The 21,965-nt window shown below is 36.0% G+C and overlaps 1 protein-coding gene across 1 annotated transcript; it reads right to left on the bottom strand.

Annotated features, from left to right (window-relative positions):
- Positions 1-11,382: 11,382 nt before the first annotated feature.
- LOC145664249 (coiled-coil domain-containing protein 63-like) lies at positions 11,383-13,264 on the bottom strand. Its single transcript, XM_081730750.1, has one exon. It carries the CDS (start codon positions 13,062-13,064, stop codon positions 11,493-11,495), a length of 1,572 nt encoding a protein of 523 aa, XP_081586876.1. The 5' UTR covers positions 13,065-13,264; the 3' UTR covers positions 11,383-11,492.
- Positions 13,265-21,965: the final 8,701 nt, after the last annotated feature.

The following is a 21,965-nucleotide window of genomic DNA, read 5'->3' as shown; positions in this document are numbered from 1 at the left end:
CATAAAGTGCAAAGACAGGAAAAGTAGTGCGATGTATGGCGGATATATATATAAACTGTGCGAGTGAAATTTAAGTGCAGATGGATTTGATAAGTGACGCATCGTTGCATTTCAACAACATGGAGATGAAGGACGGAGACACGGGTTCGATCCCCGATACTCGAGACAGATGCCTTGCCACAGGAAGACCCAGACGCTTCAGACAAACGAGGACCTCTTCTCCGGGAGTTGAATCCAGAGGACAGCGGGGTCTGAGAAGGGACATTAGGAAGCATTGTGACGGTCAGTTAAGTACAGTGCAGTTTTCTTCTGAAGTGTGGAAATATAAGCGGAAAGACTTATTAAGGTAGGACAAAGTATTCTGCTATTTTCTTTATTGAAGAAGGACTATGGCCAATATTTCCGTGATTCGTGATTTCCATACTCACCTTTTCCTAGAAACTTCGGGACATTGTTTATTCATGCGGAACTGTCCGTAAACATTTAGAGAATTTTTTTTCTTTCTTTTTAAAAAGAAGTAAACAAATAGCCTAATGCCTTGGTTGCATTTCCAAAATTAATTCACGGATATAGGAACTATTAATTTCATTCTTGAATAAGTACCATAAAGTTTTGATTATTATACTAATGAAATTTGTATACATTGATTTGATCTTCAATCATGCATTTATTTGTAATCGTAATGTGTCAATATTTAGATCCTTGAAGCCGTCATTATAATCATTTATATGCAATCCAGTATTTATTTATATCAAGTATGGATTATTTCTCTTTTAAACATAAATCGCGTTTAAGATGTGTGAATGTAATGTAATTTCTGTTTTGAGTAAACTATGATTTAGCGTCAAAGTCTAGTTTTTCAAATTTTAACATTTGTATAGGTTGTGTTAGGGAAATATGTGTCAGAGCGGTAAACAGGCTTAATATAATTTTATTGTAACTTGTCAATTTTTATTATACTCATTCTTAAAAGAAACAATCAATATAAAGCTTCCAAAGACGTGCTATGTTGAGTAAGTTTCAGACAAATAAGTGTAAATACTCTTATCTCGTAATATCGTTAGAGTCTCATAAATAAGGTAAACAACTTAAGATACTCGAGTAAATCCCTTCGGAGGTACCTATCTGAGCAACGAACGCAGATAGGGTCCATAGCTATGGAGAAACGTGTATTCGCAAAATAAGGAATCAGTGAGAAAATCAAAAAGTGTCGACAATGTAATTATTTTGATCAATTGGCCAAATTATAATAATAGTAGTACTATATATATATTTCTGTGTAGTGCATTTGAATATGAAATATTTGTGTAGTTAGTGTTGTGTAACGATTTTTATTGTGAATGGTAGTATTTTCCAACTGATATAGTATGTGTACAAAGCTATGTTTTGTTTATGCAAATCTTTTAATATTGAAAATTCATTAGAGTTCATTAGAAACAGTGCACTAAATTTTCTCAAAAGCATACTATCGCTTCTAAACTATCTCTCCAGTGAGTCTTGCAAGCAACCTAAACCATTAATTCTTTCATTCCGCAATCCGATTCTTAAACTTATTTCCATTTCTTTTATTAATAAAAAAAGGTAGTAACTGTGGGCGAATTACTTAATAGTCGTTTATGCCTAGGGGAAAAACAATAAATCATTTTGTTAATTAATATTCAGTTTAATAGAAATTTTTGTTTGTATAACTACGTCATGGTAATTATGAAGAATCGAATATTGTCAGTTTAGTTGAGTAGAAATAGATTGTTGCTAAATTTTACAGTCAAGATTGAATAATTTGAATATTACGTTGTACAGTGAAGAATGTGTTAAGAGAAATCATATTATTTGGTCAAAACAGTCAAAAGTCTGATTCATTTTCAGTAAAGTCAATTAATTCATTTTTTTTTTTTTTTTTTTTGTAAATCCAAATTAACTTTCTTGTTGATTTTTGTAGATATCACCTTATTTCTCGTTAAATTTATTAAAAGTCTATTTGACGTTAGAACCAAAGCATTTATGTGGTTATCATTTCAAAGATATGCCTATTTCTTTAACCGGTATTAGCATACCTAGAAGAACTGAAAAAGTTGAAATACGGTTACATTGACCATCAGAAATTTTTATCTAAATTAACTCATTTTTTTTAAAACTTTAAATTAAACTTTCCTTGTTTGTTGCTTTTTAACTATTTTTGCTATCTCCACACACTTCGGTGACAGAGTGATAGTCAGTGTAGCCAACTGAACAAGCCATTAGCGAAAAATCTTTCTTTCAGCTTTGCAGCTTGTGAGATTTTTGCTCCGCATGTTTAAATCACTTAACCATTAACTACGCACCTGTTTTCCTAGCGCCTTGGAGACACCGTTATGGGGAAACAGGATCGATTAGACATTAGGTCATCTTTCGTTATATATATATATATATAATTTTTTTTAATTCCTAATCATCTTAGCAAAACTGTATCTTTACCTTGGAGAACTGAAGTTCGAGCCCCGTGGAGTCAACTTCAATTCTCCAAACTCTCATTCATTTTTTTTAATGTTATTTGTGTAATAGGCAGATGAGTTGCCACTCATCAGTACCCTTCACTTTTCAAGTACAAGGTCAGGTATTCATTTTTCTGATGCATATTAGGCTCATCCGTGAGTGCCTTAATTATTCGTTCTAGTTCAGATTAAATATGCAAATTAGAGATAAGAAATCGAATTCCGAAAACAATACGTTTCATATTCTTCGTCGCCCAAATACGTAAGATCTGCTTATTCGTAATATCACGCAGTAATTCTATTTGGCAGCCCGAGCAGAAATTTTCCTTTAATTATCGTTGCAAAACTTAGCGCCCGAGACAATAACATTATCATTACAAAACTTGGCTTCCAATACAGGAACCACAGTGTTACAAGAAATGGCTTCCCGAACAGGAACCCGAATGCGTAGTTAATCTTATTTGAGGGACCCGAATGCGTAGTTAATCTCATTTGAAGGACCAACATGCGTAGTTAATTTTATTTCAGGACCGAAAAGCGTAGTAAGCTTAAAAAAAAAAAAAAAAAGTAGGAAATCTGGTTTGGAGAAGCATACATAGTAAATTTCGAACAGCGAACGAAAACAGTAATCAAGTCTATTCCGTAATACTAAAATTAAGAATGGGAAGCGTGATATGAAATTAGGTAACTTTGTATTCAAAGAATCATTATTTCGAGATTACCCGTAGGGAACGATTAAGCGTTCTACTCCCCCTCGCAATCAATTTCATTTCATTTCAGCACATGCGTAAAAAAAAAAAAATAATAATAAATAATAATAATAATAATAATAATAATTGTTCTTACCTCATGTTTGTTTGTTGGTTTGTTTGATTGGAAGAGAAAGGAGATACACCATTTTGTTTGTTTAAAAAAAAAGAGAAGAAAAGAAGGAAAGAAGAAAACAAAAAGGTAATGCACCAGGTAAGCGACTAATATAAGTGAACATGCAAATTTTTGGCATATTGATGCATAAATTTAGCTAAGTGCGTTTCTAGTGAATAACATTAGCATTAATATAATTATATAGTCATATATAGATATATGTTTAGAATAGGTTAGATTTAATACTTTTATTTACACATGCATTTTATTACTTACATATTATTGTGTTTTAGACATGTTATCTGTTAATTAATACACTATTTGTATATACATATGAATATCCATATGAATATAGTTAAAAAAAAAAAAAAAACAAGAATGAACTAAGTTGTTGTGGAAAACGTGTGGTGATAAAGTAGCTTGGCATGCTACATTGATGAAATAGTAATATTTTTGCGTATTAAGGTGAACTTAGAGTACGAAATTTAGAGTGATTGACAGCATAGGTCAGACAATTAGAATTCATTTTAGACAAATTTTAATAAGAATTATTCTGACAATCCAGTTATTTAAGTCTACTTGCAGATGCCACAGTTGAGGCCATCTACCTTGAGGCAACGACCAAGAAACAGGATGTCTGCAATGGAAGAAGCACAACGTTGTCGCACGTGTGGACGTGACCTATGGGAACAGGATTTGGATCCCACGGATGAGGCTCGAAATTGTCCCGAATGTGGTGACCAGAGGGATACAAGTCCAGTTATGGAAAATGATGTCACTCAAGGGAGTAGAGACAACATTCAACAGCATCACAGGCCGAACAGCACTAATGTTGATTTTCAGGAATCTCTTCTATCAATGATACAAAAGTGGCTTGCAGAACGGGACCGGAAAGAGGAGGAATTTAGAGAAGAACAGAGGAAGAATATAGAAGAACAGAACAAGAAAAACGAAGAATTTAGAGAAGAACAGAGGAAGAATATAGAAGAACAGAACAAGAAAAACGAAGAATTTCGAGAAGCACAGAGGAAGAAAATAGAAGAACTAGATAGAAAACTTGACAAGTTCATGGAAAAACAAGACCATTTGGCAGAATACCTCTCGAGGAAACGACAGGAGCAAGCCAGGAGGCTGGACGAACACGAGAAGTCAAACACGGAAGTACTGGAGGAACTTCCATCAGAAGAAATTGTGCAGGATACACACCAGGAGGCCAAACAGACCCCCACACCTGTAGAGATAAGTACAAGTGTTTCCAACGCTGTGAACGCTCCAAAATTCAAGAGCAACCGTAAAATGCGTGGAAGAATGATCCCTGGTAGGACAAGAATACAACCAAGAGGAAACAAAAATACAAGAATGAAAGGTTTCCACGACAAACGTGCAGTATGGCAACGCAGCCATAACTACTGCAGGAGGAATAATCACCTGAAGGTACGGAGAAAATGGGCAGAAGACTCCAGAAATGCAGAAGGAAAAGGAGTACTTGAGTTCGAGGACCAAGATTCATGGAGAACTTACAACGGCCAGAGAAGTCCATGTGACCGGCAAGTTATACACAGTCAGGCCAGAGCAGTAGAGACACAGGAGATAAGTGACGATAACTGGCAGAACGAAGCAAATCCGCCAAGAAGTAATTTTCATGATGAAGGCACCAGAGAAGACCACAAGTCAGAAGCGGAATGTAAAAGTGGCCAACAGGATACATTGATTGCCAATAGGAAAGTGGAGAGCACTCAGGAAATGAGCAATGACAATTGGCATTACTCACAATGTACCAAGGAAAGCCTGGAAAATGACAAGAATGGTATCGGCATTGTCACCATTCACCCGGCTATGACATTTGTATACTAAAAATTGACTTGCAACGGTCCAGGTTCGAGTCGAGGTTACGTGACAGCTTGCTGGAAAACAGACTAAGATACACAATGGCGTGAAAACTAATGGAAGCACAGAAATACAATGATTGTAGGCAAGAAGTAAAGAAAAATTGCAAGAAGATACTGCAAGAAAAGTATAAGTCAAGAATAAAGTACTAGCGCGAAGAAAGAAAACTTAGCAGGAAACTGATGAAAGAAAGATAAGAAAATTGTGTCTATAGCTCAGTTGAATGTACCTGCATCTTTTATCCAAGCGGCTAACCCTAGAAGATAAATATAAATAATAAGAAGATGAACTATATGGAAGCATAATGCCCAGAAATGAATTTGTTTACCAGCATTTGTTTTAACTTTATTTCAGATATCGGATGTGAGGCAATCAAAATTACAGAGGAAGATTGGAAAAAGATGTTCACCAATGTGCGCAACCCAGCATTGAAACCGGCCCAGGAGATGTAATTTTTGTTATGCACGAAGAAGTGCCTGTATACGGAGCAATCGGTAGAGATGGATTCCCGATTTGAGCTCTCTGAAGTGGAGTTTTGCGTTTAGAGCAGAGACTCAACGCACCCCTTCGCCTTGGTGATGATACCTGCGAAAACGCGCCGAGCCAAAGAATAGTGAGCTACGAGCTGCGAGCAGATGACAATTCCACCAAGATGTTTGCAAGTTCCCACAATTGGATGTTCGCAACATGGAACTTTGCCTCAATAATTTTACTCTCCTTATATTTTAAAGTGATGTTACGGAAGAAGAATCATGGCCGAAGAATAAAAGCAAAAGTGCGAGCAGTGGCCTTGCCCTCGCACATGGAGGAATTGAAGCTCCATGCCACCCTCTGTACCAATGCTCTCTTTCCCGATGATACAAGACGCTGAAGATTATTTAATATTGTTGTTTTGTTGATTTGTTACCTAGGGCAGCCAGAACTTGGGAAGAAATAGAAGAAGTTGTATCCCGCGCAGAGAAAATAAAGAAGAACTCCAAGAGACAATTAAGAATAAGGTCATATTATTTAAAACATGCCTCATAAGCTTGTGTCCAGCAGCTTGAACTGATCACAAACTCAATACCTGAGACCTCTCATCTAGATTGAGATTATCTCTCTCAGCTTGCACGAAATTTTAACATTAGGGTTCGGATTTTTGGTGAATATATAAATTTTCTTCTTCAACATAGATTAGGGTTAGGATTTTCATGTATTTGTACTTTTTGTCAGAATTTGAACTTTTATATTTATCAAATGTTACTTCTCCTTAGATGCAGCCGTGCTTCACTCTGTTGCAGCACTTGCTACATCTTGGGAGGGGGGTATTGTGACAATTACGCTCACACATTCAATTAATTGTTCACATATTCAAATTAAAACATATTTATATGTAAATTCAATTTATTTTAAAAGTCAAGGAAAATTTTATTTTGTTTCATTTAGCAGCAAAGCGAACCTCTTTCATTTGTCCCAGGTAAAGAAGTTTCTCTGCTTTTCAGAAAAAAAAAAACATAAGACGGTAACCGCACTAATTGACCACCCACTTTTCTACCTCGCCAGTAAACGGTAATGGAATTTGCTATTGTTACTCCAGCCATACTGTCGCACTACCTAAGTACCTCGATATCGCAAATATCACGTCACAGACACACAGGAACCAAAATTTTTTATCTACAATCTTCGCAAGTGCTTATGAAACTCTTTAACATCACGTACTAGCCCAGAAGAGACGCTAGAAACCCAAGACAAATTATCAACCGATTTTTGGGAAATGATGTCACGAACTTGAAGCGGCGAATCAGAATCCGAAATTCAAAATTCACAAAGAGAAGAATGAAGCGTCTATTTTTTTTAAAAAAAAAATAAGGAAAGCTGGGAGAACGCCTACACGGAAGAGAGGTTACTCTAAGTCGACACTTCATCGTGAAAACATCACCAACACGCGATTCATAAGCATACGTCAACTCATATATACATATATACATATATATATATATATATATATATATATATATATATATATATATATATATATATATATATATATATATATTTAAGTGTTTAAATTTCAGAAAAATGGCTAGCTAAAGACCCGTTAGCAGCCAGCTACTTAAGCCACGCGTTATCCACAGCAACTTCGTCGTTAGAAGATTATTTATACAAATATTTAAAACATCGACAGATAGACATAATTCTTATCATCTTACGGTAACGCTACATAATTGGTAATTTTGAAGTGAGTCTGTGATTCTATATACGTTGATTTCCCGCATAAAGTGCAAAGACAGGAAAAGTAGTGCGATGTATGGCGGATATATATATAAACTGTGCGAGTGAAATTTAAGTGCAGATGGATTTGATAAGTGACGCATCGTTGCATTTCAACAACATGGAGATGAAGGACGGAGACACGGGTTCGATCCCCGATACTCGAGACAGATGCCTTGCCACAGGAAGACCCAGACGCTTCAGACAAACGAGGACCTCTTCTCCGGGAGTTGAATCCAGAGGACAGCGGGGTCTGAGAAGGGACATTAGGAAGCATTGTGACGGTCAGTTAAGTACAGTGCAGTTTTCTTCTGAAGTGTGGAAATATAAGCGGAAAGACTTATTAAGGTAGGACAAAGTATTCTGCTATTTTCTTTATTGAAGAAGGACTATGGCCAATATTTCCGTGATTCGTGATTTCCATACTCACCTTTTCCTAGAAACTTCGGGACATTGTTTATTCATGCGGAACTGTCCGTAAACATTTAGAGAATTTTTTTTTCTTTCTTTTTAAAAAGAAGTAAACAAATAGCCTAATGCCTTGGTTGCATTTCCAAAATTAATTCACGGATATAGGAACTATTAATTTCATTCTTGAATAAGTACCATAAAGTTTTGATTATTATACTAATGAAATTTGTATACATTGATTTGATCTTCAATCATGCATTTATTTGTAATCGTAATGTGTCAATATTTAGATCCTTGAAGCCGTCATTATAATCATTTATATGCAATCCAGTATTTATTTATATCAAGTATGGATTATTTCTCTTTTAAACATAAATCGCGTTTAAGATGTGTGAATGTAATGTAATTTCTGTTTTGAGTAAACTATGATTTAGCGTCAAAGTCTAGTTTTTCAAATTTTAACATTTGTATAGGTTGTGTTAGGGAAATATGTGTCAGAGCGGTAAACAGGCTTAATATAATTTTATTGTAACTTGTCAATTTTTATTATACTCATTCTTAAAAGAAACAATCAATATAAAGCTTCCAAAGACGTGCTATGTTGAGTAAGTTTCAGACAAATAAGTGTAAATACTCTTATCTCGTAATATCGTTAGAGTCTCATAAATAAGGTAAACAACTTAAGATACTCGAGTAAATCCCTTCGGAGGTACCTATCTGAGCAACGAACGCAGATAGGGTCCATAGCTATGGAGAAACGTGTATTCGCAAAATAAGGAATCAGTGAGAAAATCAGAAAGCGTCGACAATATAATTATTTTGATCAATTGGCCAAATTATAATAATAGTAGTACTATATATATATATATATATATATATATATATATATATATATATATATATATATATATATATATATATATATATATATATATATATATATATATATTTCTGTGTAGTGCATTTGAATATGAAATATTTGTGTAGTTAGTGTTGTGTAACGATTTTTATTGTGAATGGTAGTATTTTCCAACTGATATAGTATGTGTACAAAGCTATGTTTTGTTTATGCAAATCTTTTAATATTGAAAATTCATTAGAGTTCATTAGAAACAGTGCACTAAATTTTCTCAAAAGCATACTATCGCTTCTAAACTATCTCTCCAGTGAGTCTTGCAAGCAACCTAAACCATTAATTCTTTCATTCCGCAATCCGATTCTTAAACTTATTTCCATTTCTTTTATTAATAAAAAAAAGGTAGTAACTGTGGGCGAATTACTTAATAGTCGTTTATGCCTAGGGGAAAAACAATAAATCATTTTGTTAATTAATATTCAGTTTAATAGAAATTTTTGTTTGTATAACTACGTCATGGTAATTATAAAGAATCGAATATTGTCAGTTTAGTTGAGTAGAAATAGATTGTTGCTAAATTTTACAGTCAAGATTGAATAATTTGAATATTACGTTGTACAGTGAAGAATGTGTTAAGAGAAATCATATTATTTGGTCAAAACAGTCAAAAGTCTGATTCATTTTCAGTAAAGTCAATTAATTCATTTTTTTTTTTTTTTTTTTTTTGTAAATCCAAATTAACTTTCTTGTTGATTTTTGTAGATATCACCTTATTTCTCGTTAAATTTATTAAAAGTCTATTTGACGTTAGAACCAAAGCATTTATGTGGTTATCATTTCAAAGATATGCCTATTTCTTTAACCGGTATTAGCATACCTAGAAGAACTGAAAAAGTTGAAATACGGTTACATTGACCATCAGAAATTTTTATCTAAATTAACTCATTTTTTTTTAAACTTTAAATTAAACTTTCCTTGTTTGTTGCTTTTTAACTATTTTTGCTATCTCCACACACTTCGGTGACAGAGTGATAGTCAGTGTAGCCAACTGAACAAGCCATTAGCGAAAAATCTTTCTTTCAGCTTTGCAGCTTGTGAGATTTTTGCTCCGCATGTTTAAATCACTTAACCATTAACTACGCACCTGTTTTCCTAGCGCCTTGGAGACACCGTTATGGGGAAAACAGGATCGATTAGACATTAGGTCATCTTTCGTTATATATATATATATCATTTTTTTAAATTCCTAACCATCTTAGCAAAACTGTATCTTTACCTTGGAGAACTGAAGTTCGAGCCCCGTGGAGTCAACTTCAATTCTCCAAACTCTCATTCATTTTTTTTAATGTTATTTGTGTAATAGGCAGATGAGTTGCCACTCATCAGTACCCTTCACTTTTCAAGTACAAGGTCAGGTATTCATTTTTCTGATGCATATTAGGCTCATCCGTGAGTGCCTTAATTATTCGTTCTAGTTCAGATTAAATATGCAAATTAGAGATAAGGAATCGAATTCCGAAAACAATACGTTTCATATTCTTCGTCGCCCAAATACGTAAGATCTGCTTATTCGTAATATCACGCAGTAATTCTATTTGGCAGCCCGAGCAGAAATTTTCCTTTAATTATCGTTGCAAAACTTAGCGCCCGAGACAATAACATTATCATTACAAAACTTGGCTTCCAATACAGGAACCACAGTGTTACAATGTTTCACTGCAGACTTTGTAACTTTACTTTCTGATCGCTCCTTTGTAACCTTACTCTCTGATCGCTCCTTTGTAACCTTACTTTCTGATCGCTCCTTTGTAACCTTACTTTCTGATCGCTCCTTTGTAACCTTACTATCTGATCGCTCCTTTGTAACCTTACTTTCTGATCGCTCCTTTGTAACCTTACTTTCTGATCGCTCCTTTGTAACCTTACTTTCTGATCGCTCCTTTGTAACCTTACTTTCTGATCGCTCCTTTGTAACCTTACTTTCTGATCGCTCCTTTGTAACCTTACTTTCTGATCGCTCCTTTGTAACCTTACTTTCTGATCGCTCCTTTGTAACCTTACTCTCTGATCGCTCCTTTGTAACCTTACTCTCTGATCGCTCCTTTGTAACCTTACTTTCTGATCGCTCCTTTGTAACCTTACTCTCTGATCGCTCCTTTGTAACCTTACTTTCTGATCCCTCCTTTGTAACCTTATTTTCTGATCGCTCCTTTGTAACCTTACTTTCTGATCGCTCCTTTGTAACCTTACTCTCTGATCGCTCCTTTGTAACCTTACTTTCTGATCCCTCCTTTGTAACCTTACTCTCTGATCGCTCCTTTGTAACCTTACTTTCTGATCCCTCCTTTGTAACCTTACTCTCTGATCGCTCCTTTGTAACCTTACTTTCTGATCCCTCCTTTGTAACCTTACTCTCTGATCGCTCCTTTGTAACCTTACTTTCTGATCCCTCCTTTGTAACCTTACTCTCTGATCGCTCCTTTGTAACCTTACTTTCTGATTGCTCCTTTGTAACCTTACTTTCTGATTGCTCCTTTGTAACCTTACTGCAAATCTACTTTCCTCGCGCAAAGAACGGGCATTTGAGCGAGTTTCATATAAAGCAAGTACAAAAATTTTTAGAAGTAAAACAAAGAATTAGTAGTTTCGCATCTATTTTTTATCAAGGTTGCCAGATCAATTACAGCAATCAGATTGCGCCAGAAATACTTAATTTATCATATCTTTCGGCTCATTTGCTTTCCATTGTGCACCTATTTTGATCGTCGATAAAATCTTTCTTCTACTGCCGTTCTGACTTCTTCTCTTGACTTTGGCATAATAGTTTCTAACATTTCAATGCCAGGAATTGACACTGCAGATGGTTTGGATGAAACCAGGTCTGGTATCTCTGTTGGTTTTTTCTCTTCCTCTTCTCCTACTTCTACCTCTACTGGAGGTGGAACAAATATTTCTCTTGGATTCAGCTTCCATATTAGGCATGTTAGTTCATACAATCGTTGCTCGGCGATCTGGACAAATAACTTGAAATTGTACATGTTTGGCACGTTTCGTTCACCAAGGAAAAGAATCAATTCCATGTTTGTGCACTTCAATATGTTGAATAGTTCTAGTAATCCGTCAAGTAGAGAGTTCATTAGTTTGTAAGACTCCATACGGCTAACTTCGGCGTCCTCGGCCTCAGCTTTCGCTTTTGCCAAATCAGCTTCGAGTTTTTCTATGGTCTTGTTTCGATTCTGTTCTCGCATTCTGATTATAGCTCTTTCGTTATCTATATCGGTGCGTAATCGTGCCACCTGGTCGAACAGATAAATTATCTCCTCGTTTGTGAAGATTGTAAAATTTAAGAATGACTTATTGATTATTTCACGTCTGTTAAACCTCCGCATAATTTCTTGTATTTCATATATTCCTTTTATGTTTCGTATGCGTTCTAAGATAGCATTGTACTCCTGTATTTTATTCTTCATATTAAATATTTTATTACGTTTCTTTTCTTCTTTCTTTTCCTGCACGACCAGTACACCACGTTTCATGTTGATCATTTCTAGAAAGTTGTACATGTTTCGTACGTTGTCAAGCGACCGTTGCAACTTCTTCATTTGCTCGCTTTGGGTGATGTAGTCAGTTCTGTTTCTGTGTTCCAGAGTTTCCTGTCGTGAATACCCTTCATCCGCCATATTGAAGCTGAGTTTAATATTTTCAACCTGATTGTTAATAACGTTTCTGTGGTGCTCAATATCTCTAACAAGTTCCTTCTCAATTTTGAAAAACAGTTCTCGTTCTTTTAACAAATCATGGATCTCTTTCCGGTTCTTCCTGTTTTCCTCAACTGTCTTGTTATATCTGACAGTGGCGTTATATAAACGATCGTCCAATTTCTTGATTACTTTCTGCAACCGTGGGATCTCGTTCGATAAGGCTGACATACCTTTCCCTTTCTTCAAAATGCCGTACTTCTTCTTCTCCTCCTTTCTAATCAAAGTTTCCAATGTGTCTAAGTCGATTCTCAAACACCGAATTAGTTCTTTGAATTTCTCACTTCTTCCGAGAATCTCCTTTAGTTGTGAATTCTCCAAATTATCTCGACGCTGGTTGTTTTCACAGCGGATTTGGTAAACAGAGAGCGATAAATCCTTGGTTTGATTGGTGAAAAAGTCTATTTCTGCGGCCTGCTTATCGAGAAGCCCCTTGGTTTCCTCTTTGTAAACTTTCGTATCACGCTCAGAACAATTCGATTGCCAAAGGAGAACTCCAAATCTCTCCCGCAGCATATTTCTCTGCATGAGAGGAGTCATAGTCGGCATCTTGAATCGAGCACCCATTTTGGTGTTTGTTTTCGAGCTATTGACAAGGTCTTGCAAAGTTTGTTATAATCTAATGTCTCGAATGGAGTCTTCTTGGTTCGTAGTTCTTGTAATGTTTCTTTTAAAATGATATTTGCGCTTCTGTAATAATTCTTCTGAATCCGTCTAGCACGAAAGACGTATTTTATCTCGCGTAACAAATATTTTATTTTCTGTTCATTACCGTGGGAGCAGCAATATTTGAAATAAAAACCAACAATTTTACAACAATAGGGTCTATTTATATTTTACTTCTACGCAATAAAAAACAAAATATTTTGGAAGTTCAGAAATAGGTCTATATTTTACGAGGGTCATTCCAAAAATAATGTCTCCAAAGGGCAGGAGACGCTGAAGAAACTATTTGTGCGGCTGTTGGCAACACTGTTGTGTTTCCTCCAGCCGCTCCTAAACGAACCTGTGAACACCAAGTTAGAACTAGTGATGGGAATTACGATTCCTTTCTGGTATTGGATCCCTTTGAATCCACTGAGTAAAAAGGATCATAAAAAGTAACGACTACTTTGGGCACTTTGATTTCAAAGACTTATGTGTCGCTCTGAAGGTCTGATTCACTCTACTCAGTTGCCTTTTGAATTTCTTTCCATCATTCCTAGAATTTTGAATATCCGTACTGAAACACGTTTTCAAAAGCCTGTTCCTGGCTTTCGGCAGTGTATTCAATTTGGTTTCGTAGCAGTTCGTATATCTTCGGCAACATACCAGGTACTATTCATAAAACAATCAAGTATAATTCTGCTTCGGCGGAGTGAAAGGAAGAAAAGGAAGGAATATTTTTAGACAACTGACGGTTCAAATGCGGTAAGTGGTTGTTGTTTTTTCTTAACGCATGCGCACTATAATAGCCCATATGCTTCCAACGTGTCTTTTGTCTACCGTTTTGTGTAAGTTTTCGTTACCAAGCCTTGTCTATCTGTTCAAGTCAGTTGTGAATTGATTCGAGAAATCATAAGTCTAACTTTACATCCGAATCCAAACGAATACTTTTTGAATCCTTAGACTCCAACATTCCGAAATGAATCCAAGTACTTTGAGTTGCTTTCAATATTCGTTTCTGTGAGTATTCAATCTGCGTAAGGAACGATCCATCACTAGTTGGAACGTTCAGTTTTAGCTTAGTAGTCGTTTATAACGGGGCTACCGCGCAAAGTTTTAGCTTAGTAGTCGTTTATAACGGAGCTACCGCGCAAAGTTTTAGCTTGGTAGTCGTTTATAACGGAGCTACCGCGCAAAGTTTTAGCTTGGTAGTCGTTTATAACGGAGCTACCGTGCAAAGTTTTAGCTGTTACTTGTTGTTTGAACGCAAACGACCGTTAAAGCGATTGAAACTCACTAACAATTGACAGAAGTGTATAGCGATTTGTGCGTGGATATCAAAAACGTCCGCAAGTGATATAGGGAGTTTGCAGCTGGTTGGATTAAAATTCACGGCGAAGAAAGGAGGGAGAGACCATCAACTTCCGAGGAAATAAGTGGTGAAGGTTGAGCATCCAGTGACTAACATCTGTTTCCTAAGTTGAGGGATAACAACATTGGGCCGGAACGCGTTTCAGCAACGACAACGAGTTGAAATATACCGTTGAACGCTTTCTCAAATACATGGAGGCGAACTGATAGGTATAACATCAGTATAGTAAAACGGCTACAGCACTTACAAAATTGCATCGACAAAAATAGCTATTAATTAGGAAAATAGATAAACACACAAGCCTTAAAAGGAAGTAAACATTATGGAAAACAAACGTTTATTTGTATTTCTTTATATATATATATATATATATATATATATATATATATATATATATATATATATATATATATATATATATTACTTTAGAGATTATACTCGCACATAGTTAACATACATGTTAAGTTCGTGTGCCGGTTATCAAAAAGTATCGATGTAGAGAATCTTGAAACTAGGGATGGCAACACTTAAAAAAAATACTATATCAAAAATTTTTTGGTCCGAAACGAAAATAGATAATTTTTTTTTTCGAAAAGTAAGCTTCTTTTTGGTACACGAGAAACGAATAACCTTCAAAAATTTAAAAAAAATCCATAAACGAGAAACAATACAAAAGAAAAATGAAATATGAAAATCGAGAAATAAATTTCATCTTACTAACAGACATCACCGCCTTCTACAAACGTTTCACTGCCTTCTACAAACATCGTGGCTGTATTGACTCCCCATATCCTCAGACTTTAAAATAATTCATTTCCTTATCAGCCTCTGGAGGACGTAACTTAAGAGTCTTCACTACAGCGAAATTAAATTACCGCTAATTTTAGAGTTTTTTTCTGTAATATTTTCAAAACAAATAAAAATATTCGAAAAGCAGAAACGTAGTGAACTAGACAATACGATTTTGCATGTAATATACTATTATCACAACTCATCTATCTGATTTGCATTTGTAACTGTAGATAGACTTAGCATTTTTTGCGGGTTCTGTAAATAGCGGCATACCTCACAGTATTTGTTTTGAAGATATTACAGAAAAACTCTAAAATTAGCGGTAGTTTAATTTCGCTGTAGTACGAGATTTGTGCAAGAAAAGAAGACCGAGCTTTTCAAATAGTGGATCAATGACTTTAGATAGCGTGTTTCGGCTACCATATGCACCTGGGAGGCATACCTTAGTAAAAGATTGCCTTTCACTGAGTTTCAATCTATGCGTTACTTGTCAAGTAACTACTGTTTGAGTGACGTCGTGCGCAAGCTGCTTGAAGGGTTAGTAAAAAAAAAAAATGGAGTTGGAAACGCGTTTGTCTAAAATTGAATAAAACTGAGGAAATCATTCAAGTAAAAAAAAAAAAAAAAAAAAAAAAGTAATGTGTAACCAAGCAAAGCGTATAAGGATAACTGCGGGAGCCAAATGCAGCGCTATGATTGATTCAAGTGTTGAAGGTGGGCAGAATTTCGGTTGCTGCATATCCAAGGACTGGACGACTTTCCAACGTCAACAGGTGATCAACACGTTGAGATCGTGCGCGCTGTAATTCATGCAAATCGTCGTTCAACTGCCAGTGAGATTAGTAAAGACGTGGGCATAAGTGTAGGATTTTGCTACCAAATACGGACTGAAAAAACTTATAAATTATCTAGCGAAACAATCGGACTTCCGTTGTGCTTTACCCATTTTATTCTCCAGACTTGGCACCCGCAAACTCTTTTCTATTTCCCAATTTTAAAACCATTTTGAAAGGACGTCGTTTTCAGTTCATAGCGGAAAATAAAATAAAAAACGGCGAAGGTACCGAACGCCGTCGAGAAATAAAAAGTTACCGTACTTTTCAGTAGGATTTCCAAAACAGGAACAATCGCAATGACGCATTGATAATAAAGGGAAGAACTTTGAAGAAGATAAAGTTTGAAAGCTTTTATAATGAGCAATAATCCAATAAAGTTCAGTTTTTTCTTTAAAACACGCCTTATATTATATAGGTGCAGTTCTGTTGTACATAGTTTCCTCTTGTCTTGACACTAAATTGAACTAGATGTGATATGAAGTGCATTAGGAATTAGGAATTAGATTTTTGGGATTTCGGCATCTGTGGCCATCTTAGCTCGTCACGTATGAGGGATGACGCTCGTTGGCGATCACAGTATCCTAGGAAAGGGAATTAGGAAATGATTGGGGGAGGAAGGAAGTGGCCTGGGATCTGTATGATAGGTACCATCCCAGCATTCACCAGGTGTGAATGAGGGAAACCCAGAAAAATCGCACTCAGGATTGCTGGCCCGATAACGCTTTTCCACTTTTCCACTGAGTGTCTCCTCTGGGAATCGAACCAAAGACCGCTCGTACCGAATATAAAGTGGAGTCAACTCTGGATGACATGGATTCTCCTCTTAAAAATCATAAATTTGTTGACTTGCACCTAGTGTTGATAAATCAGGGTTGCCAAAACTAGATTGATCAACGAAAGAAGAATATAGTTCAAGGATTAGGGAAAAGAAACAGGGCCGTCATTTAGGGGGGCAGGGAGGGGCATTTGCCCCCTGAGTTTGAGATTTATATAGATTTTATCAATAGAATAGTAGTAAGTGAGTGAAAAACGCGAAATTTTACTTATATCAAAGAGTCTTGTCCCCCCCTCCCCCGCAAGCCAAATCTGAAATGACGCTACTGAAAAAAAAAAAATACAGCCACTGTCATTAGTAAGTGTTTCATAACAAACAATCATGACAGTAGAGAATGCAAAATATGTGTTCGAGTCCTCATGAAGTTTCTATTATTTCTTTTTCTGAAAAATTTCTAGACTAGTGTTGCCGACGAGATGAGAAATTAGAATCTTTTGTCTCTCTTTCTTTAAATTTTGTAGAAGTCTCGTCTCGATTCTAGAAAAGATTTTCTCGTCTCATTTTGTAAGTTTATGCGCTGATTTTTTTCTTATTTAGAAGTTATCAAAATCCTTTAGCGTCACGGGACCTTCACACAGAGTGTGATGTAACAACATTCAAACCCTATTTATTATTGGAGTATATTGTATAATGACTTACATATCTTTAAACGTTGATAAATTATCTTCATTATATTCATACCATTATTTTAACAATTTATACTTTTTTACATTATAAATTACAGAACACTACAACAATATTTGAGATCTAACAAGCAGAAGGCAGATTTTGGTAAGTGAACTTCGGGGCCATTTTTTGCGAGGTGGTAGTGCACATGTAAAGAGTTAATTTTACAAACTGGGAGAGCACAATGGCCAAAAATAACCGAGAAAAACCGTCTTAAAGTTTTCTACTCGCCGAATATATTGCTTGAAGCATAAAACGAAAATAAAAGTTTGACATGAATCGGAATCGAACCCGGGGCCCTTTACACTTCAGTCTCAGGTTCTTCCCACTCTGCCACACCGTCACTTGGTAAGTTTGCGCGTCTTACGATATATGCGGAGAGTAGAAAACTTTGGGACGGTTTTTCTCGGTTATTTTTGTCCATTGCGCTTTCTCAGTTTGTAATATTAACTCTTTAAATGTGCACTACCACTTCCCAAAAAATAGCCCCGAAGTTCACTTACCAAAGTCTGCCTTCTCCTTGTAAGACTTGCATGAACTAGTATTGCCCGCGTGACTCGTCAAATTTCCTGTTTCGTCTTGATTTTTGACATATTTCTCGTCTGGGAGGCAACCAGTGATGCCAATTTAGCCTATTTTTGGCTAGATCTAGCCTATTTGGAGAGGCATTTAGCCATACAAATATACGAAATGCTTATAGCCTTAAATATAGCTTATTTTATGAAACTCTTTTACCATATTTGACTTTTTATGAGCCGTTAAATTAATCCTAAAAATATTTTTTCTTTGAAAATAAAGTATAATTTTTAAAAATTAGCCTCTTTGTCATTATATATTATCGTATTAATTGATTTCTTTAAACAGAGGGTGTTTTATTACGCAACAAACACTTGTTTTTCATTCTTCTTCTCTGTCCCCACCCACAGATTTACAACTAGTTAGCAATACTTATCGACTCAGAAAGAATTTTAATGTCGCTCCCGTAACGGCCCCGTTTGCTACTTTTGAATTATTTTAATTTTCGCATTTCATTGCAAGAATAAAAGTTTTCTGATACAAATTTAGTAAACCGTTCGGTTCTTCAAACTATAGAGATTGTTTATGCTTATTAAAGGAATCAAATGGGATATGTAATTAACTTGAAAACTCTCAAAGGAATCGTGATGATTCAACTCGGTATACGGAGAATTAATAAGTTTTTATAAGGACTATGACCTGTCGAAGGAAATACTACTGAAAATTGGGACAATGACATTCTACACAAACATAACCAATCCACAATCCAACGTTGTTGCATCCACTTCCAGCGTCTTGGTTAGCTACGACGTCATCAATGATGACTTATTTCAATTCAACTGATAATTTGGCTGTTGACTTTCGCAAAACACATGAGCTGTTGATGGATTTTATTGTAATTTAAAGTCATGTATGTTGCTTGTTGGTCTTCAGCGAATAAAATTCAACATTTCAAATTTTACTATAACTCACTTATAATCATATACACACACACACACACACAAAAAAAAAAGGGTTTAAAATCTACCGTACAATATGGGTTATAGGTTAGCAGTTAAAAATCTAGCCATTTTTTGCGTAAAGAAGTTTATTTCTGAAGAACATGTAGCCTTTTTTTCCAGAGGTTGTTGGCAACATTGGAGGCAACACTATTGGAGATTTTCCTCATGGCTGAGCGGTTACCATACGTGCCTTTGGTGTGGGAGACTCGCGTTCGATTTCCGGTGGAGCTGACGTACGTAGGATCCCACGTTAAACTGTAGGTCCATGTCTCATGTGGTCTCGCTGCTGAAAAAGACGATAAACTCAAAATCAATCAAATCAAGCAACAGTATTCTAAACACACACACTCTACAGGACCACTCATGTCCAAAATAATTGTCGCATATCTATAACTGTCTTCTTGTAAGAATATAATTTGATAATGATTTTGCAGGGTACTTTTAATACTGATACTATGTGTATAATCGGGAAATGTATATTTGTAGTAAATTGCATAGGAAAACAATTATAAATGCGAAAATTAGAATGAGTAAAACAAAATTTTGCTAAATGGATATTTATTTTCGTTTTATTGTTCTTATTACTGCTCTTTTGACATGAAATTTTCCGCATACATTTCTTTGCTGGTTATACACATAGTTAACATTATAAGAAATACCGGGCAAATTCGTTATCAAATTGCATTCCTACAACAACATGTTTATAGACATGTGACAATAATTTTGGACATGAGTGTACACTTGGAAATTGCTGCTCTGTGCGTAGTGATTATTTTATATGTTCCTTGGACAATACTTTTTGTCGCTTCCGTCGGGGGCAACATTTATGTGCTGCGCGTAATACACTAACACTGAAGTAGGACTAACTATTCTATTTCAGACAAATTTTAGGGAAGTAGTAAATTTTCATATTTCGAAAAAAGAAACTTTTTATTTATTTTTTAAGAAGTAATCTTTATTAGCAGTATATGTGTAAAGAGTATATAGGAAAAGACACTTAGGAATTACTTATGACTCTTAGGAACAACAATCAGGTCATTAACCCTACGTACACCAAAGTGGGTTAAAAATTGTTCACACTTTTATTAGGATAAGAATTGTTATGAATTTTTCTTTAGTTTTGTGTCGTAAGTCAGCTTTTGTGTCAAAAATAATACAAATTTTATTTTCTGTCATTCAGTACTTTAAATTTCAAGAAAATAAGCCATTTGAACAAAGTTTTTTTGTGGTGGATATAAAGTACTCTCCCTTGGTGTAACATGTTACCATATCTAATGTGCATGAGGTTATTTCCAGTTGAAGATTGTGACACTAGGCGTCGCTACGGGTACAGCTGATGCGAAACATCGTACACCTAAACGGAAAAGACCTACTAGTTTCAGAGATGATGTTAAAAATGGAATCAAACGTGCACCAAGGGGTTACACGTAAAGGTCTGCACGGGCTTGGGAGGTGAATTTTTAAATAGACAACCATATTTCTCGGGCCTTTACGGCCCTAACTTTGTAAATATTGTACAACGAGATATATTGCACCGTTCTTTCTGGAAAAATTTTAAAGCACAACTGCAAAATTAAACTTCTAATTGCTGTAAATAAAATGCAATTTTGGGTTAATTATTAAGCTTCTGTAATTCGGGCTTATTTCGGGCTCATTTGATTATCACACGAGCTCGGGCCGGGATCGAACCTAAATGCTAAAACATATTTCGGACTCGGGTCGGGCCTCACATTGTAAATTCACGGGCCGGGATAGGCCCGGGCTAATAATTCCGGCCTGTGTAGACCTCTAGCTACACGTAACACCGCACACCACGAGATGATTAAAAAATGTCCACCAAATACATCATTATTTTCTGTTCCAGAAAATGTAATTTCTTCTCTATTTTATGCCTTCACAGGGGCGGATCCAGGGGGGCGATTGGGAAGATCGCCCCACCCCCAGAAGAGAAAACTTTCTTATTTTATATGTAAATAAAACCCATCCGAGAGCTCTTAAAAGTAGCTCTAACATTAGTAGCAGTATTACGACCTACCCCCCAGAAGTCCGTCCTGGATCCGCCCCTGTGCCTTCAGTTGTCTCAGTTTACATATACTTAGTAGAAAATAGAGAAAAATAGGGTATTACATTTCCTGAGAGAGAAAATAAAATTTATGTGGTGGACATTTTTAACCTACCCGCTTGGTGTGTGGTGTTACGTGTAACCCCTTGGTGTACGTCGGGTTAACAGAGTATCTACCGGGAGGCACGGTGTCTCTGTGGTAGAGCACTTCCCCCTTATGTGTGTGTGGTTTCTGTTACGATTCCTGGGCAAGTAAGTTTGTGGTGGACAACATCGTGTCCAATGAGTTTTCTCGTGTACTCCCGTTTCCTCCTGCATTCTCATTCCCTCAATTCTTCAATCATCATTCATTTGCTTAAATCAACAATTTCCCTTAGCCTAATAGGCATGGGACGTTAATCGTGGAACGTTAAACTGAAACATTTCATTGCCGTCGCGGGAAATATTTAATGTGCTACATGCAATACACCAATGCTGGAGCAAGTCTATTTCACTTTAAATATTAGAAGCTAAAACGGCGTGACAAACATCTTGGCATTTGAAGACGGCGCTCCAAGTTCCCTTTAAATGCTGCTAGCAAATGAGAGGCCAGCGGTATTGCGACGTTTATTTTGCACACATCCACGTCTATTCTTTGTCACCTGATACGCGCTGTAGTTTGTCTGCCTAGCCATAGCCACACTCCTTTACCACTTGGCAACGTCGCGTCAGAGCTTGCGGTTTATTCGTTTAGCTGAAATGCC

The sequence above is a fragment of the Thermobia domestica genome, chromosome 1, assembly GCF_964235325.1.
Source record: "Thermobia domestica chromosome 1, izTheDome1.hap1.1, whole genome shotgun sequence".
Taxonomy (NCBI): domain Eukaryota; kingdom Metazoa; phylum Arthropoda; class Insecta; order Zygentoma; family Lepismatidae; genus Thermobia; species Thermobia domestica.
The sequence above is the reverse complement of the archived record's forward strand: the minus strand, read 5'-3'. Positions and strand labels throughout refer to the sequence as shown.

Excerpts from the sequence above, each read along its gene's own strand:
- LOC145664249 (XM_081730750.1), bottom strand. The coding sequence starts at position 13,064 with ATGGGTGCTCGATTCAAGATGCCGACTATGACTCCTCTCATGCAGAGA.